A 17,756-nucleotide genomic window follows, 5' to 3' on the forward strand; every position below is an offset into this window, starting at 1 on the left:
ACACGGCCTATCCCTGCTGACGAGGGGTGATACCTCGAAACACGTGTCCAGGGATGGCGAAGACAGCGAAGATAGCAGAAGATCGAAAGATGATGCATCGCGAACACTTTACTACATTGACCAGAGTCCTTAGGGGCGACACCGCCGGTGTGTGAGTAGTGTGCGACCCCAACCCCATTTGAGGTTCCGTAGGAAGTTTGCTCTCGCAAAAGGCCCGATGCGACGATCTTTGGAGTTGCGACGATCTCCGGGTCGGCGATGCGCGGACCAGCGGTGATCTAGACAGGGTAAGGGGGATACACTTTTTAGATAACTCCTCCTAACCCCCTCAGAAGCTTGGCACGAGCAGACAGCCTTATCCCAAAGGCAATGTGTTAAGTATTTGTACCAAAACTCACAGAAACACAGTGAAAACACCACAATGGACACCACACCAGTGAACTAAACAAGACCAAAATGACAATAATCCAAGATACACTGTTAAAAATCTGACTTTCAAAATGTTTCAAGAATTTGTACCATAGAAAACTATGGATCTGTGACATTTCACCAAAGTACCTGTAGATGCGTCAACGTTCCAAAAGCCAAACAGCTGCAGAGTCAGAAAACAGAGAGATGCAACACTTCTGAGACCGTGGGGAGGCAATGCTACAGTTCTGCGACACGCAGAGGACGAGTTGCGTCGAATCCGGTTTGTATGGGGAGTCATGTGTCTATTCTTCGTGACGGTTCCGGTTTGCAGGAGATGCCTCTGGAAAGCGTGCCACACAGGTACTATGTGTGGAAATCCGGGATGCATCGGCAATCGATGCAGCGGGGTCGAGTGCCACTGCGTCGGTCCTCTTCAGCCGCGATCCCTCGATGCATCGATTCTTGCGGCAGTGACAGGTGCCCCGACTGGTCTTCACTTTTCTTCTTTCTTCCAGCTCCCAAACAGCAGCAACAGCCCACAGAGTTCCAAAACTGGTACAGGCACTTCTTGGCAGGCTAGAACTCACAGCAGTAGAGTTCAGGGGAGCTGGGAGGTGAAGTCTTTGTGTCCCCGAGACTTCTGCAGAGGAGGACAGCTCACTTCAGGCCCTTGGAGATCTCCTTCAAGCAGGGGACACAGCACACAGCAAAGTCCTTCTCCTTTCCTTGGCAGAAACAGCAACTGCAGGACAACCCCAGACACACAGCAAGGGCAGTACTTCTCCACAGTCTCTCCAGCTGTTCTCCTTGGCAAAGGTTCCTCTTGAATTCTAGGAATGATCTAAAGTCTAGGGTTTTGGGGCAAATACCTATACCCCAAAATGTCTTTGTTCTCCTGTTCAAATGAGTTCTGGGGGACTCTGCAAGTACACAACAACACCCACTGTCAGTGTGAGCCTTGGCTCTAGATACCCCACAGGGGGATGCAGCCAGCATTGTGGAAGGCAGGCACAGCCCTATTCAGGTACAGATGCTACTCCTCCCACCACACCAAATGCAGATCAGGCCTATTTGGGACCTCCTCCTCAACCAGTCACTAAGGTTAGGAATTTGGGAGTGATGCTTGATGATAAGTTTTCGTTCATACACCATGCAAACTCTGTGGTGTCCTCACCCTTTTTCACCCTCAAAATGAGTAGGAAACTTCTTCCTTTTCTCGCTTTGAGCGCAGGAAAAACCCTCATGTGCACCTTGGTCTTGTCTAAGAACGATTATTGCAATGGCCTCTTCTTAAATGCCCAGGAGAAAGTTTTGAACAAGCTGCAACTAGTTCAAAACTCAGCAGCCAGAATATTGTCTGGCACGCCCAAGTTTAAATCTATCTCTCGTACTATACGCTAACTTCATTGGTTGCCGGTCAGGAACCAAATTAAATTCAAGGCACTCTGTATCGCATACAGGGCAACTAACAACACTGGACCTGAGTTCCTAAGAAGATCATTATGGCTGTACACTCCTAACAGATCCTTGCACTCCTCCTTAGCCCGTCTCTCAACTGTCCCACGTACGAAGAAATCATCATGGGGAGACAAACGCTTTACAGTTGCTACTGCAAAATTATGGAACACCCTCCCTCTTCACATCAGGGCTAGTCCCTCCCTTCTTACATTTAGGAAGCTAGTAAAAACTTGGCTTTTCAACCAGTAATTACTCATTCAAACAGTTTGCTCTACTGTCTTTTCATCGCCGAGACACCTCCGGGTTGTTGTGCGCTATACAAATTGCACAAAATAAAAAAATATATAAATATTCAGTGCTGACTCATCCAGACTCCTGAAACCATTGAACCTCCCAACCCCTGTCCCTTCAAATCTAGACAGTCAATCCACAACCAGGAAGAGGCACACAGGAAGGTAGAACACAAAAATAGCCACTTTCTAAAAAGTGCTATTTTCAAACACACAATTTAAAAACCTTCTTTACTAAAAGATGTGTTATTAAATCCTTAGTTCAGTGATACTAAACTCTATGTTTTTAATCTTATCTCCATGGGAAGATTTGCCTGTAAAAATGTTACAAAGCATTCCCCAATCTGTCCTATTGGGCAAGATAGCCTTTCAACAATGAAAAACGAAATTGGCAGAATTTCACTATCAGGACATGTTACACACACCAGTACATGTCCTACCTTTCACATACACTGCACCAAGCCCAGGGGAGTACCTTGGGCCTGCCATAGAGGGGCCCTATATATATGAAAAGGGAAGGTTAGGGCCTGGCAAGTGGGTGCACTTTCCAAGTCGACATGGTAGTTAACAAACTGCGCGCAGGCACCGTGGTCGCAAGCCTGAGACATCAATTCAGGGCTAATCATGTGGGTGGCACAATCAGTGCTGCAAGCCCACTAGTAGTATTTGACTTACCAGCTCTGGCACACTCAGATCACTTTACTAGGGACCTACTGGTAAAACAAATATGCCAATCAGCGAGAATCAATCACAATATCAATTTACATAGGGAGCATATGCACTTTAGCGCTGATCAGCAGTGGTAAAGTGCCCTGAGTCCTATAGCCAACAACAACAGGTCAGGAAAAAAATAGGAGGAGGATGCAAAAAGTTTGGGGATAACCCTGCAAAAAGGGCCATGTCCAGCATATGGCAAAGAGAAAAAGTGAACGAGTTAGTAAGCAGTGGGATGCCAAACACCCTAACAAACACTGCTTGTGGCACAGCACAAATATTTTTATATTATACATCCACAACCTCTATTGGGTTTATCATTCTTAAATGCACATATATTTGGAACAGGGTACTTTGCTAGGCTGCAAATATGTATTTATTTCCTGAATTCCTGTCAGAACTTTCAGTCAAGTGTATAGCTTTTCATCCACTATGTTTTGAAACTGCTGCAAAATACAAGTTGTGGCCCCCATTTCCAAAACAAACACATCTAAAGCAACATTTAGAGCTACAGATGTGCTTGTTTTGTTTGCTCACATGGAGCTATGTAGCTCTGGTAATAAAACACAGTTTAAACATTGGTCCTATCGCATACGCATTCAAAAATGTGAACTGGAATCAATGGCATCCACATTGGTCAGTTGGGTATAACAATCTCTTGTATAAATAGGTCACTATATAACACACCACTGTTGAATGGAATTAAGGGGCATATTTATGAAAGGCTTTCATCATGTTTGCACCACACAAAGGTTTATAAGCATAACGCAGGCCTCTAAGTCAGATTTATGAAGCCGCTCAAAGTCACATTGCGTGGCTTTGAATGGCTTCATAAATCTGGAGTAAGATAACTCAGTGCAAATCGCAGAGTTGGCTTACTCTGTGCTAGGAAGGCGTTCCATGGGCATTGCAGTGGGTGCTCCCACATAAATCCCATGTTTTTTGATGCATTCCCAAATTTTCCAAACCTGGAAATACATCAAAAAGATATGCCTAATTTCTCTTTCTTTTTTCCTCTTTCTATGAGTGCTGCAGAAGCACTCATAGAAAGAGGAAAATGTCTCTATGGATTGGTTTTGTGCAGGAAGGTATCCCTTCCTGCACAAAAACAATCCTGCCCACAACATAGGCACCCTTGCATCATGTTGAAAGGTTGCCTGCATTGGCGCTAGGCTGCCAAAATGGCACCAGCAAAGGGGCAAAGGACAGGAATGCACCGTACTGGATACATACAGTGCTTTCTGCCCGTTCCCTGTGCACTGCCTTGCACCACTATTCTGGTGAATATGCCTCTAACTCCTTGTGTCCTCAATAAACCGAGTCAGAAACGTTTTTGTAAAATGTTTACATGATTCAATAACGGAAACAAAATGTAGAGTATAGTAACTTGGCACACGATCACCCTTTGGGGCATCTGAATAATAGGGGTTTTATAGCATACACGCCGGGATTCAAACCTATGACCATATTGTCACATAAAGTTTCTGAAGTGGATGCATTAGAACATTTAGCCACACAAGCATGTGTGTAGACTGTTCAAAGTGGTTCTTACTCTGTTTATTGTGCTGATACTTACCAGAAAGAAAATCACGAGTAGAAAGAAAGAATGTATTTTAATTATTCTAATTCACCTTAACTACAATACAACAATTAAATGATTTTCATGTATTCATACATCTCACTCTATGGTGAAAAGGTCTTCTTTAGAATATATTAACTTTCCAGCATACATATATGCAAAAATACAGAGTTAAAGCAAACAACAATTTCATTTTTTTTGGGGGGGGGGATGGTGGCCATATCAATAATGTTCCACAAGTCCATAGTCCATCTCTAAATTTGTATACATTTAAATGCACCTAAACATCTTTCTGTTCCAAATAATAATGTCCACAAAACCACACAAACGAGCTCAGATCTGAAACAACATCAGGAATATATCTCTTCGTCTCTTATTACATTGTACTACAGGAGGTGAAGCATTTACATGGAAAGATTTATTGCACCGTGGCAAAACTGAAATTTGACAAAACCAATGGAGGCATCTACTCGCTATGAGCATACATTAGGGGCAATATAGAGCGACATACTAAGTGTAGAAAGTTGGTTTGCCTTTTAGGACTAAAACCCACATTTATAAAAGCTCCAACTGTCCCATTAAAATAAAGATTAGATTTTCCAATAGTTATTTGCGAATGTAAATACAATATTTTATAATTGAATAGTTTGTTTGATGTGTCTAGCTTCTGTATATTTCTAGATTGTTCTCAGGGTCAAAATGTGAAAATTGCTTAGGACCAGGTCCCCGGCTTCCAGTAACGACTCAGTGGGAGTCCCCGGATTCGAGTAATTATTCAGTGGTGGTCCACAGAAGTCAAAAGGTTAACAAACGATTACCTGCTTCATTTTAAATAGGGCTGGTGTCCCTTACAAGTAGGGAAAGCATAACTCTGCCAGAAAATGGCTGCACTGCAAAATGCAGCAAAAAACTGGTGTTTAAGTACAGAACCTAGGGGCATATTACCAAGCAATAGCGATAATTATCGCTATTGCTTGGTTAGAGACAAAATTTTACCGCTGAGCTGCGGCGATTTTTACCGCAGATAAACCTTGGTATTACCAAGGTTTATCGCAAATGCGATAAAAAACGGCCGCAATGCATGAATATCGCTGAAAAGTCAGCGATATTCATGCATTACCGAGCTAATGCTCTTAGCCATGTTATCCACCTCCCATTGGATAACATGGCTAAGAACTGCTCAGGGCAGGTGTTAGCTTTTGGAGATATTCGCGCTTAGCGTGAATATCTCCAAAAGTTGGTAATAGGAGATAGCGATGTTAGCGACTGTTTCCAGTCGCTAACATCTTGGCACGCCCACTTTGCATGTCATTAGTGATAAATATCACTGACATGCAAAGTGGGGCCCAAGAAGGTCCCTATCTCCTACTAGCTGTCGCTAACTGGTGTTAGCGACAGCTAGGTAATAGGGAGATTATTTTATCGCCGCTTTCTTGGCTTTTAAAGCCAAAAAAGCAGAGATAAACTCCCTTGATAATATGCCCCCTAGTTTTTGCATGCGTTTGTCTCGAGGGCTGTTTTGTACAGTCCCACTTACCTGCAAATTACCAGTAGGCATATATGAACACATGATCAGTGATGCACTGCCCAGATATCCTTCCCATTTCTAATTAATGTATTGCAGATATTGGACCACATTAAGTGGAGTCACCTTTGCAATACATCATATGCAGAGAACGCATGGCACGATTTTATTCCCAATTCCATCCTTTGCAAAGCACTTTTCTTCAGGGAATGAGAACATCAAAACATTATCCCATTTATAAACCCTTCTCCACACCTCGGAACAGATATGGCACTGCCTCTGCCTCACTCCTCTTGCATCAAAATCAGCACTTTTTGTGAAAAATGCCTTTATTTGAAACAAGAACAGTGCCTTTGAGAAAACACCCTCTGCACACAGTTAACAATGCTTATGCTGATTTTTACCAACAGGGAGCATTGCATCAACCAAGCTTTGGCTCATCTCCTGAATTGCATACAGATAGATGAAAGAAGCATTTGCGCAGTGTTATTTTATTTTACATTTATTGCGTTACTTCACTGCTGTTCTAAAAGTTAGAAACCAGGCAATATTCATGTAATTTTTATTAATATAATTGGTATTTTGTTAGAGACAATAACATTGTCAGTTTTGATTTTAGATGTTGAGCCACAGGGACCTTCTATACAGATACAACTCAAAATATTGACATTTTGGTGAAAGTGGGACAGGTGATGCTCTCTGCATTGACAGAGATTTATCATTTTTCTCTGAACACATGTAGTGTTCCAGATGCATGTGTTGGAGAGGGAAACATACCATCAAACACCCTCTACTCAAGAAACCTACATTGCACCCTGAGGTGCTAGAAAACTATAGACCTATATTGTTACTTACCGGAGTCAGTAAAGTTTTAGAGAAGATGATAAATAGGCATCTTGGAGAATACTTGGAAGCTAATAATATCCTTCATCCTACCCAAACAGGATTAAGCTCAGGCTGTTGTACAGAAACAACCCTCATAATGGTCACAGAAGATCTTGAAAAGGCGTTAGACCGGTGTGGGTCAGCTGCACTGATTCTTCTTGATCTAAGAGCAGCATTTGATATGGTTTTCTATCCTGCCCTACTATTTGGAGGAAGTTGGCATTACAGGCAGTGCCCTAAAATGACTTGCATCACCTTTGGAGAAACTGAGCTTTCAGGTTAGTGAGGGGCCCTTCTTCTCTGTAAATCAACAGCTGAAAAGTGGGTACCACAGGGCTCCTCTTTGAGCCCTACAATGTTTTAATCTGTACAGCAGCTCTCAATCTAATATCATCTGCTTATTTTGGTTTTATGATGGTATGTCATGAAGACCATGCACATATTTTTGTCTTTATATCACCTAAATAGGATCTACCTCTTTAATAAGTAATAGTTGTCTAGAGAAGGTGTCCAACTGGATAGCAGCCAGCTGCCTAAAGTTAAACAGGTATAAAACAGAGGCCATGGTAGTTGGTAACAATCCAACACTCTGGGTCCAAACCAACTGGCCTCCATCCCTAGGGGAACATATTTCCCCCAAGTTGGAAGTCAAGACATTGGGGATTACTCTGGATGAACATATTTCCATGACATCCCAAGTAAAGCCAGCTGCTTGGGCCTTCTTAGAGCTTTAAGGAAGACGCTGAAATGGCTCTGTATGAAGGTCTGAAAGACAGTGATTCAAGGATCAATTATTTCTTGCCTTGACTAAGGCAACTCCCTTTACCTGGGCAGAAACAATGTTAGTCAGAACAACCTTCAAATCATCCAGAATGTTGTAGCTTGAATACTGGTATTCCTAAAATGCAGTCAGCACGGTCAGCACTCAAACCCTAAATTGTTTGACAAAAAATTGTAGAATACAAGTGAAGACACAATGGGGCATATTTACGAGCCCCTATCACCACCGGAGCATCACTTTTATTTTGGGCTCTGGTGGCGTAGCGCCATTTTCAATATTTACAAAGCGGGGCTAAGCCACTAAGTGTGGCCTAATGCCACCTTGTAAATATGTCTCTTTCTGCCACACTCCTCTTTGGCACAGGAGTGTTGCTGTAGGCATTCCACCACAATACTCACTGATTTTTTTATGCTGCCCCAGATTTACAAAGAGGTGTAAATCTGTGGCAGTGCCAAAAACTAACACCATGCACGAGCAGGCGTTAGAATGACGCACGAGGAGGAATGCTTAAATTTCTCTTTGTTTTCGTATTTTCTATGTGTGCTGCATTCTGCAGTACACATAGAAAGATCAAAAAGCCATTAATGATTGTTTATGTGTTGGAAGGTGTCCCTTCCCGCACATTAACAATCATTAAATAATGATGACTTACTACTTCTATGTGTGTTGCAGAATGCAAGCAGCAAATAGTCATAATGGATTATTTATGTGCTGGAAGGGACGCCTTCCTACACATAAAAAAATGATTCCCTGCAACACAGGCCTCCTTGCACTATGCTGCAAGGGGGGCCTGTGCTAGTGTTAGGCAGTGTATTGTAGTAAATACGGTGCATCTCTACATTTTGAAAAAGTCGAAACGCTGCGCTACCAAATATGGCATTGCTCCCCGCTCCGACATTTCTTGTAAATATGCTCCAATGTATCACACACCAGGCAAAACATAAAACAGGCCCACATTTCCTCCATCAGTTTGTCACCCCTCATTGGACCAACAGGGATCTTAGGTCAAACAGTCTAGGTCTTCTCGATATCCTCAGAGTCAAGAGCCAGAGGCGGATGTCGTTCTTTCACATTTTTTGAACCAAATATCTGGATCTCATTACCTACTTGCGACTAGATGACAACTTAATAAGCTTCAGAATAAAAATGAAAATGGATCTCTTCCCCTAAACATCCTTATACATCCTCATTCCAGTTAGGGCTGATAGTGCTGGGAAACCCGTCTTAGGTAGCCATGTGCTCTATAAGACGTGAATAGAATAGAATATGAATGATAAAATTGCAAACACAATCCTGCCTATTTTCAACATAATTAAATATTGTCACAATAATTCGCAAAAACGGATATATTTCCATTCACTCATATATTGGTTTATTGAAAAATAATAGAAAACTTTGATTTCTGTATCATAATATGTAAAAGCCCCAATCTTTCCAGGGCCTTTTATGTCAATTTACTAAAATGTTTAAATCAAGAACATGCTTTGATCGAGTTGCTTAAATTTACTTGTAAGAACAATACTGCACGAGTCACAATCCACTTGAAGAAATCAGGGATTTCAAACTCCTATTATTTACAAGATTGAGATCAAATACAAAGGTTATTGCCATAAGTCATATACATTACTTAATTCCTATAAGGTACTTTGGAAACATGGAAATATGTACTAGCATGTCACATAGCTGAATTCTACCATGTGTACAAAACACTTGCTGTATGGCTGCAGGTCATCCTCTCCGTGTCCTGCATGCTTTGGTTTAGCTCAAAGTACATGCGAAAATTCCAAGTCCTTTGAGAGGTAGCTGTAAAGTACAACTCGTCATGTCCAGTGAGCGCAGCAGGAAGCAATCGAAATAGATAATGTAGAATCTCAAGAAATTCTGAAGAACTTTGGTTAAGGTTCACTTTTGTCCTTTGCTTTGATGACATATTATTCAATATGAGTTGAAAAAACCAAAAATAAATAATTAAATATTTCAGTTGACTGAACATGGCGGTTAAATTCCAAAACATAAAACAACTGAATTGTGTTGCCCATGTGCCCAGTGAGACAGTCTGTAGTGCTGACAGTCTGTGCTTCATGTAGCAGCGCCCTACATCCTTAATGGCACGCCAATGTTGCATTGGTCATTTAGTCAGATATATCAATCATGTCTTCAGTTATGGTATCTATAATGGGTGTGATGTCAGATTAAGCCAGAAGGGCACAGAAGATGTATGGCTGTTTAACAGCTATATGTGGACAAAATGTGTTTCTTTAGGTTTTTGTATTGTAGACATGAAGTCAAAGCATAAATTGAAGTTACTTCATCGAATCTGTAAGGCGGCAGTGAAATAGGTCACGAGAAATGAACAGAAAACAATACTGTACCTCAGCCAACATATTTTCAGTGAACACTTTTGTCTGTGCCTTCATTTAAAGCAAAGCTGACATAAGACTGGATAGTAACAGTTCCCTTCAGCTTGAAAGGAAAAATAAGTATTGAAGGTGATTGAAGTGTCATCTATACATTATCACTCTTAAATGAAACATCATTAACAGATCGCTGATTGAGAATGCATAGGCCAAGAAACTGCGCCTGAATTTAAATAATTTTTTACAATGATTCCTTAAAAGGGAATTAGTAAGAGCACATGTTTTTCGATCCACATTATTTTACATTGTATGACTGTCATAAATCCAGTTTACATTCATGTGTTCTTTCGTATGAAAGTATGTATCCAGTCCAGAAACCTTGTAACGCGCACATAAACTCCTGGGCGACTGGGCTGGGCACACCGATATCCGAAAGAAGTCACACCGGCCAAAACCCATCTCGAATTCTGTTCACAGATCATTGGTCCTCCGGAATCTCCCTTAAAAATTGAAACAAAAATCACATTAAGTACCAGCATTGCTCCACAATACAGGCTCAGAATATATCGAATACAGTAAAGAGAAATGCATTATTTCATATATGTCCATCCAGCGAGTGAGAGGATCTGCATCAGAAGTGTAACCCACTATGTGAGACCCAGCTCAGGACAACAAAAAGGAAAGAAAAAAAATGGGACAGAAGAGCACCGGCAACGTTCTTGCCCACTCATGTAGTAACTAAGACTCATATAGGATCACGACTCCCAGTACTTCTCCACCATCTCCAAGAAAGGATGCAATATAGGGCCAGATGTTGGTGAATTCAATTTAGCGAGTCCTTAATAGCGATTTTTACCGAATCGCTATTAAGGACTCGCAAAATTTAATCTAGGTAGGAATCGCAAAAATATTTGCGATTCCTTAATATTCCTTAATTGTGAATCGCAAATTGAGATTCGCAATCAGGGAATACCATCCCATTCATTGCTATGGGCCAAGAGGCCTAGGATTGAATAGGATTTGTGCCCGCAATTTGCGAGTAACCAAGAGGCACTCGCAAATTGCGGGCGTAATTTCAAGGGTGCAAAGGTTCCAAAAGGACACCCTGTTGCACCCCTGAAATGTGCATGTGTGCACATGCAGGGGCACATACATGCCCTAAGGGCATGTATGTGTGTCACATGGCACTCTGTAAAAAAGCCAAAAAGTGCTTTTTGAAATGAAATCGCAAAAAAATACCACCAACTTCAAGTTGGTGGAATTTTGCGATTCCTTTAGACAAAATCGCAATTTGCGATGCCTACCAGCAGAGTATTTAGGGAATCCCAAATTGCGATTCTCTAAATGCTTGCTCAAAATAAGGAATCACAATTTCTGCGATTCCTTATTTTGCGTGCAGGGTTTTGCCTACCTACATTACTCACAGCCAAATGGCGATCGCAAACACTGAAATTCTGCGAATTTGTGTTTGCGATCACAATTTGGCTTCCCACATCTGGCCCATAGTGTTTAAATATAGTGGATGGTGAGAATTAAGTGGTCTCTGTTCTGGTTCCCAGAAAGTACCCTAGCGCTCTCAAAAACACTTCTAGTCATAGAAATGATGTACCATACCTAGGATATCCTTTACCAGGGCCATTCTGGATAGGCCACGGAAATGGTACTGTTATGAGCCCCAATGTACCCAAATATAGGCCTAGGTAGCTGCAAGACCTTTTACCTGCAATGGTCCTACCTTGCTCTACATAACAGCTCTGGTGCTGAACTTTTGTATAAAAGAAATACATCTTCAATGGCAACCAGAGGAGAAGTTTCACGCTGACAATAGACGCTGAGGTCACAGCTTGCAGAAGCTCTAGCACACAGTGGTCTGACATCCCTTGCGGGGTGTCCAACTCGAGACCAAGATGGGGTCCTTCATCTCTCCCATCAGGTAATGTGGTTGGCTCTTTCCTAGGGGATTCTAAGCTGTACACCCACATACATGCAAGGTACACTTAGGTACACTTAGGCAGGGTTTGCATCTTAGGAGTACACTTGATAACTGTCATGTATCTATATGCCTCCATATATTCACTGTTTTAGCATCATGGAAGAATTCTCCGACGTCGTTCTAGAATCACTAAAATATACATATGCACAGGAGTGGGTGTTAGTGTTAGCTCACGCATTATACTCAATCATGTAGGGTCAGCTGCTGAGTCACTTCACCATAAAATCCCTGTTAAAACTATTCCTACACCACAGAGGCAGTACCCAATAAAACATGACATAAAGAAGCAAGTCAGGGGGATCTTAGATCAAATTAAATACCAAGGTGTGATTGCGAATTGCATCTCCCTATGTATAATCCTTTGTTTCCTGTAATGAAACCCGACAATTCATACCATCTAGTTTTAGACTACAGGTATTTAAACACATGCATAAAAACATTTGCAAGACAAAATGCACACAGTGCCGCATTAATGAATAACATTGTGCGAAAGAAATACAAAACAACACTAGATATCTCAAATGGATTCATTTGCCAAAATATAGTGCCTGAAGGATGATATTTGGCAGCATTTTCGGCCCCAGGCTCTAAACGCCAATTACGTAGACTGCCTTAAGGGTATAGGAGTAGCCCTTGAATATTCTCAGCAAGTGTAAGAGTGATAATTCAAAACTGAGGTGAGACGGCATTGTCCTATGTAGATGACATTTATCTGACAGATGATGACGCGGTCTGACAGTGGTCGGACTGTCATACTAGTAATAAGGCCTTATATTTTTGCTGTATTAAGCATCTATTGTGGAGGACCCATCAAATTAAACATTAGCAGTTGCTTATTTTCACAATGGCATATTTCCAAACAAGAACATTTATCAGAATATAACTAAAGTGTTTTATTATTTTGACAGTGCTTTATTAAAATGCAGTTCATTGTTTGTTTGCATAGTGCTTCACATTTACCTGACATGTATCCACTCCACCTTCCTCATAACCACCACATATCATATTTGCTGTTATGTTATATTCTGGCATTTGTTGTTGGCAATTTTCATTGGATATAAGTGGTATCACTGCTTCTTGCAATGTATAAGCCACAGCCCCTAATAAAAATGATCATTGCATTTATTATTTATTTGACATTATTGAACATGTTATCAGTCTTAAAGTATTATAGCCACTTTTAAATACAGTCATAATGTCATCTAAATTAAATAGATATGTTAGTTTCCACAAATCAGGAGCACAAGAGTTCTTTGTTCAATCATTAAACCCATTGGAGTCATTAGAATCCATCCCAAAACATATGGTGGTCTTATCATTTGCTATAGTCCAAAAACAAAGAGGATCTGGTGAAACCTAGAAGGTAAAAAAATCACTATGAGGAAGCAGGGACTCGTTTATGCGAAGCAGGCAGTGCTAAATATGTAAAAGAATGAATGATGGGGCCCAAATCTCTGCTCATAAGCCTGTGGCTACACACTGAATTTGTAGACTTGAATCCACCACAAGTGTCTTTAATCCACAACCAGACACAGCCATCCTCTTTATCTGTCTCTTGGAAGTTCCTCTTTTCTTTGTCTATGCCAGTTTTTATGCCTTTCTCTTGCTCCTTCTTTCTCTGTTTGTTTTTCCCACTCTTGTTTTTGGTCAATGTCTGATGAAAAAAAATAAGTGCTGGTCCCCAAAAAAAGAGTGTTGTTGGACCCTGTTAGTAACCACCAGCTCAAATTAAGCACTGGAGGCCACATTTCCTAAAGGTATTTTGTTAAACGTCCTTCCAAAAACCTTGCTTATAAGTGGATCAGTGATCCTGTTATGGACTGATACAAATTGTTTCTGAAAGAGGATTACAAATCAGTAGCAAATTGTGTCTGATGCAGAGCTTTCCCCACAATTTTAACGACGTAGAATATGTCACAAACCACAGGTGCAAATTGTGTGCAATTCTGATTTGCACACTTCTTGATTGGATGAAATCATGTTCAAATTGTTTGTAATACTTCATTACCCAAGGGAAGGAACTCAGAATCAGGTGCAAATTGCTCACTTTCTAATTACAGCACCTCATTATAGAAGTCAATAATTTCTGAATGCTAAAGACACACAGGAAAATACTTAACTGGGTTCAGCGCTCAAGGTTTCCTTAACAGCCAAAAATGTGACTGACTGCGCCAAAAGAGGCATTTTCTCACATACACCATCATGGATGATCATAGCTTAAACGTTTTGATACATGCAAATATTATGTTTCTTATTTTATTTTATTTATTTTTAAGGTTTTATAGAGCGCGTAGTAACCCTAGAGTATCCCAGCGCTAAACCTGCATCTCCGAGGGTATCAGCAATGGAGGGAGTTTATGGGTGAAGAAAAAGGAGGGTCTTCAATGATTTCCTAAACTGAAGGAGATTGGGTTCTAATCTCAGTCGTCTTGGGAGGTTGTTCCAGTGTTTGGCCGTGTGGACCGAGAAGCGGCGGCCACCGGCCCTGGCTTTTTTAACTGTGATGAGGTTTTCTCCACTGGACCGGAAGGCCCTTTCCGCTTTGTAAGGAATAATGAATTCCTTGAGGAGGGGAGGGCCGTTGTTGTTAAGGGTTTTGTGGGCCAGACAGAGAGCCTTGAAGGCCACTCTTTCTCTGACTGGGAGCCAGTGGAGGGACCTGAGGGCTGGTTTAGCAGATGATCTTGCTGGTGTACCGGTCAGAAGGCGCGCGGCGGCATTTTGGACTTTCTGCAAGGTATTGAGCGTGGCTTCGGGGGCTCCCAGATATATTGCGTTGCAGTAGTCCAGTCTCGCCAGAATGAGGCCCTGAATGAGAAGTTTCTTGGCGTTCGCTGGGAGCAAACGGAGGACCTTTCTGCAGGCTCTAAGGAGTCCGAAGCATATTCCTGCGTTTTTTTTTTGCCTGAGTTCTAAAGCTTAGGTCGTTATCGATCCAAACGCCTAGGCTTTTGACCTCTTCCTTAGGGGTGGGGGGTCGCCCAGGCAGTCGGGCCAGAGGTGAGGCGGCAGGGAAAGTCCTTTGTGGCCGAGCATCAGTATCTCGGTCTTAGAGCCGTTTAATTTTAGTGAGGAGAGGTTCATCCAGCGGTGGACTTCAGTGAGACAACTGTGAAGGTCAGAGGGGGAGTGGTGGGGGTGTGAGAGGGTAACCACCAGCTGGGTATCGTCAGCGTAGTTGATTATTGATACGCCGAACGGACTGACCAGTTTCTCAAGTGGGGCCATGTAAACGTTGAATAACGTAGGGCTCAAGGATGAGCCCTGCGGTACTCCACAGCGGAGGGGAATAACGGGTGAGTGGCAGTCGTTCTCCCAAACTTGGAAGGAACGGCCTGTTAGGAAGGATTTTAGCCACTTCAGGGCCGTACCCCTTACTCCGATTTCTCCCAGTCGTTGGATAAGGGTGGGATGGTCAACAGTGTCGAAGGCCGCACTGAGGTCCAGGAGGATCACTGCCACTGATCCTCCCGTGTCCAGAATGCTTCTGGCCTTCTCCACTGCTGCCAGGAGGGCGATGTCAGTGCCCTGTCCTGGGCGGAACCCTGTCTGGGAGACCCCTAGTAGGTTGTTGCTCTCCAAGAATAGTGACAGTTGTTTGTTCACTAACTTCTCCGCGATCTTACTATTACCTGGGAGAAGGGAGATGGGTCTGTAATTGGAGAGGTCCTGTGGGTCTAACAAAGGTTTTTTTAGTAGGCCTTTGACCGCAGCCGCTTTCCAGCTGGGGGGTACTGTGCCTTGCGAGAAGGAGGAGTTGATCAATGCCGTGAGGGGGAGTGTAATGGTGCTAGTCACTTTTTTCAGGAAGCGGAGGGGTGCGGGGTCGAGTGGGGACCCACTTTTGATTGAGGCCAGTGTTGCCTCAACCTCTTCCGTAGTGACTGGACCAAAGGTGTCCAGGGGGGGTGAGGGGCTGTCGGGCGGATGGGGGGGATGGATAGTAGAATTAATGGAATCCCTATCCGTAAGCCCCGGTTCGGGGGGGGGAATGGCTAGGAGAATTTTTTTTATTTTCTCGTCAAAGAAGGTAGCAAGATTAGTACATTTGCTTTCCGCTTCTTTGGGATCAAGTGGCTTGAGAGGAGGGTCAGGGGCATGGAGGAGTTCTTTTAGAACGGCGAAGGTTTCGTGAGCCGAACATGCGGCATTTTTGATTCTACTTGCAGATGATGTCACCTAGGGAAAGCTAACAATATCAGGTATTTACAGACTCAAGACATTCCCTCTTGTTAGTCCTGTATTATTTTCGGTGTGGTGAGTAACACGTCATCAAACTAAACAATGTTGATCAAAATGAAAACACCTTCATAGTTCATATTTCACCTCTTGCATTTTCTGTTTGGTAATTGGGTCAAGTTCAAAGTAACTTCATTCGGTTTCAAAAAGAAAACCATAAAAGTGCATAAAATCATCAGTATAATGTATAATTGCAATGACCTGTTTACAAAACAAAGCAAGGCGAATCGTACAGTCAATTATTAAGAGGGAGATGAGAGTATGATAAAAAGAATACAATCCTTAAAAATTAATCTTAAACTAAACACTTAGAAAGTACGATGTCGATTCTAGCTAATCCAGTTCAGCTACAACAACTAATACCATTTCCTAATAGCAATTGCAACTTTAATAAAGTTGGAAACTGCAATGCATATATCCACTCTAGCCAGAGTATGCAAATAATTAAAACCATCAATATAAAAATATGGGCTAATTACTTTTAAAATCGGGACTAAAAAATTTCTTCTGGGCTCTTTGTAAAGAGTGCAAAATAGCATAAAGGAAGATGTGCTTTGGGGTGCCAAATTGTCACGAGGGCAGGGCCCCAAGTTGTCTACCCAACCAGTTTGTTTCGGGAATTCTACTAGAAAATGCATGGCCAATAAACGGAATCTTGTTAAAAAAACATGTCTGGATATTTGTAGTGAACGTTAAAAAAATTGTTGCTGAGTGGGGAATAAACAAAGAGGGCCTGCAACCTCAGGTTGAGAGCGGGGAATGTTTGCCCCTGCGGTAATTGTGTCATTAAGATGCTCTCATTGTATGAAAATGTTATAATTTAGAAGTGTGTACATCAAGGCTTTTTGAAAATCATAGTGAAATGTAAACAAAACATTTAACTCTGGATTACTGATAGCCTCAGCATATAATCTTTTTTCTTTTTTTTGTCCGCAGAAAAGTAGAGAAATTCAATTCACAATAAATAAACAAAACAAAAAAATATATACATAAATGACAAAGGAATCAATCAATAACGACAATCAAGTCATCTCTGGTCTTCTAAGAAAAAGGCTAAAGTGCAGTGTGCCAGCAGTACATTTCGACCAAGCTTAAACATTAGCAAAAAGTGAGATGTCCTTCGTCAATCAGCTAAGCCTCGCCCTATATTCAGTAAAAAATGTATCGTAGTTCATTGCATCATAAATAAGGATCTAATCATATTATTTGAATACTAACAGCAATACACTTTATGGTAGACTGATAAAGGGAAAATCAAGGAGGTTCAATCACAGTACAATTAAGTAGCAATTGAAGCATGACAGAGAAAACATAGAAAGAGATGACGTTAGTCGCCAATGACCCACCCTATCGTGAAGGTTGAAGTATAGAATTCTTTGAAAAATGGAAAGGTCTTTTGAATTACAAGACGACATCTATAACTCAAAGCCTAACAGAAAGCACGGGTTAAGCCTCTTGTTATTCATAGCTTCAACAATTCTTTATTTATAATTGAGTTGGCTTCCAGCTTCTGAAAGATTAAAA

At 41.7% G+C, this 17,756-nt stretch overlaps 1 protein-coding gene across 1 annotated transcript in view; it reads right to left on the bottom strand.

Annotated features, from left to right (window-relative positions):
• Positions 1 to 8,992: 8,992 nt before the first annotated feature.
• Positions 8,993 to 17,756, bottom strand: part of TMPRSS15 (transmembrane serine protease 15) — a 1,630,091-nt gene continuing 1,621,327 nt past the window's right edge. Inside the window, exons 25-26 of the mRNA XM_078658360.1 lie at positions 12,954 to 13,093; positions 8,993 to 10,500 (exon numbers count right to left, since the gene is read on the bottom strand). Of these exons, the coding sequence (XP_078514486.1) occupies positions 10,336 to 10,500; positions 12,954 to 13,093 (305 nt within the window). The 3' untranslated portion in view covers positions 8,993 to 10,335. The remainder of the gene's footprint in view (positions 10,501 to 12,953; positions 13,094 to 17,756) is intronic.

This window comes from Lissotriton helveticus, chromosome 8 (assembly GCF_964261635.1).
Source record: "Lissotriton helveticus chromosome 8, aLisHel1.1, whole genome shotgun sequence".
Taxonomy (NCBI): domain Eukaryota; kingdom Metazoa; phylum Chordata; class Amphibia; order Caudata; family Salamandridae; genus Lissotriton; species Lissotriton helveticus.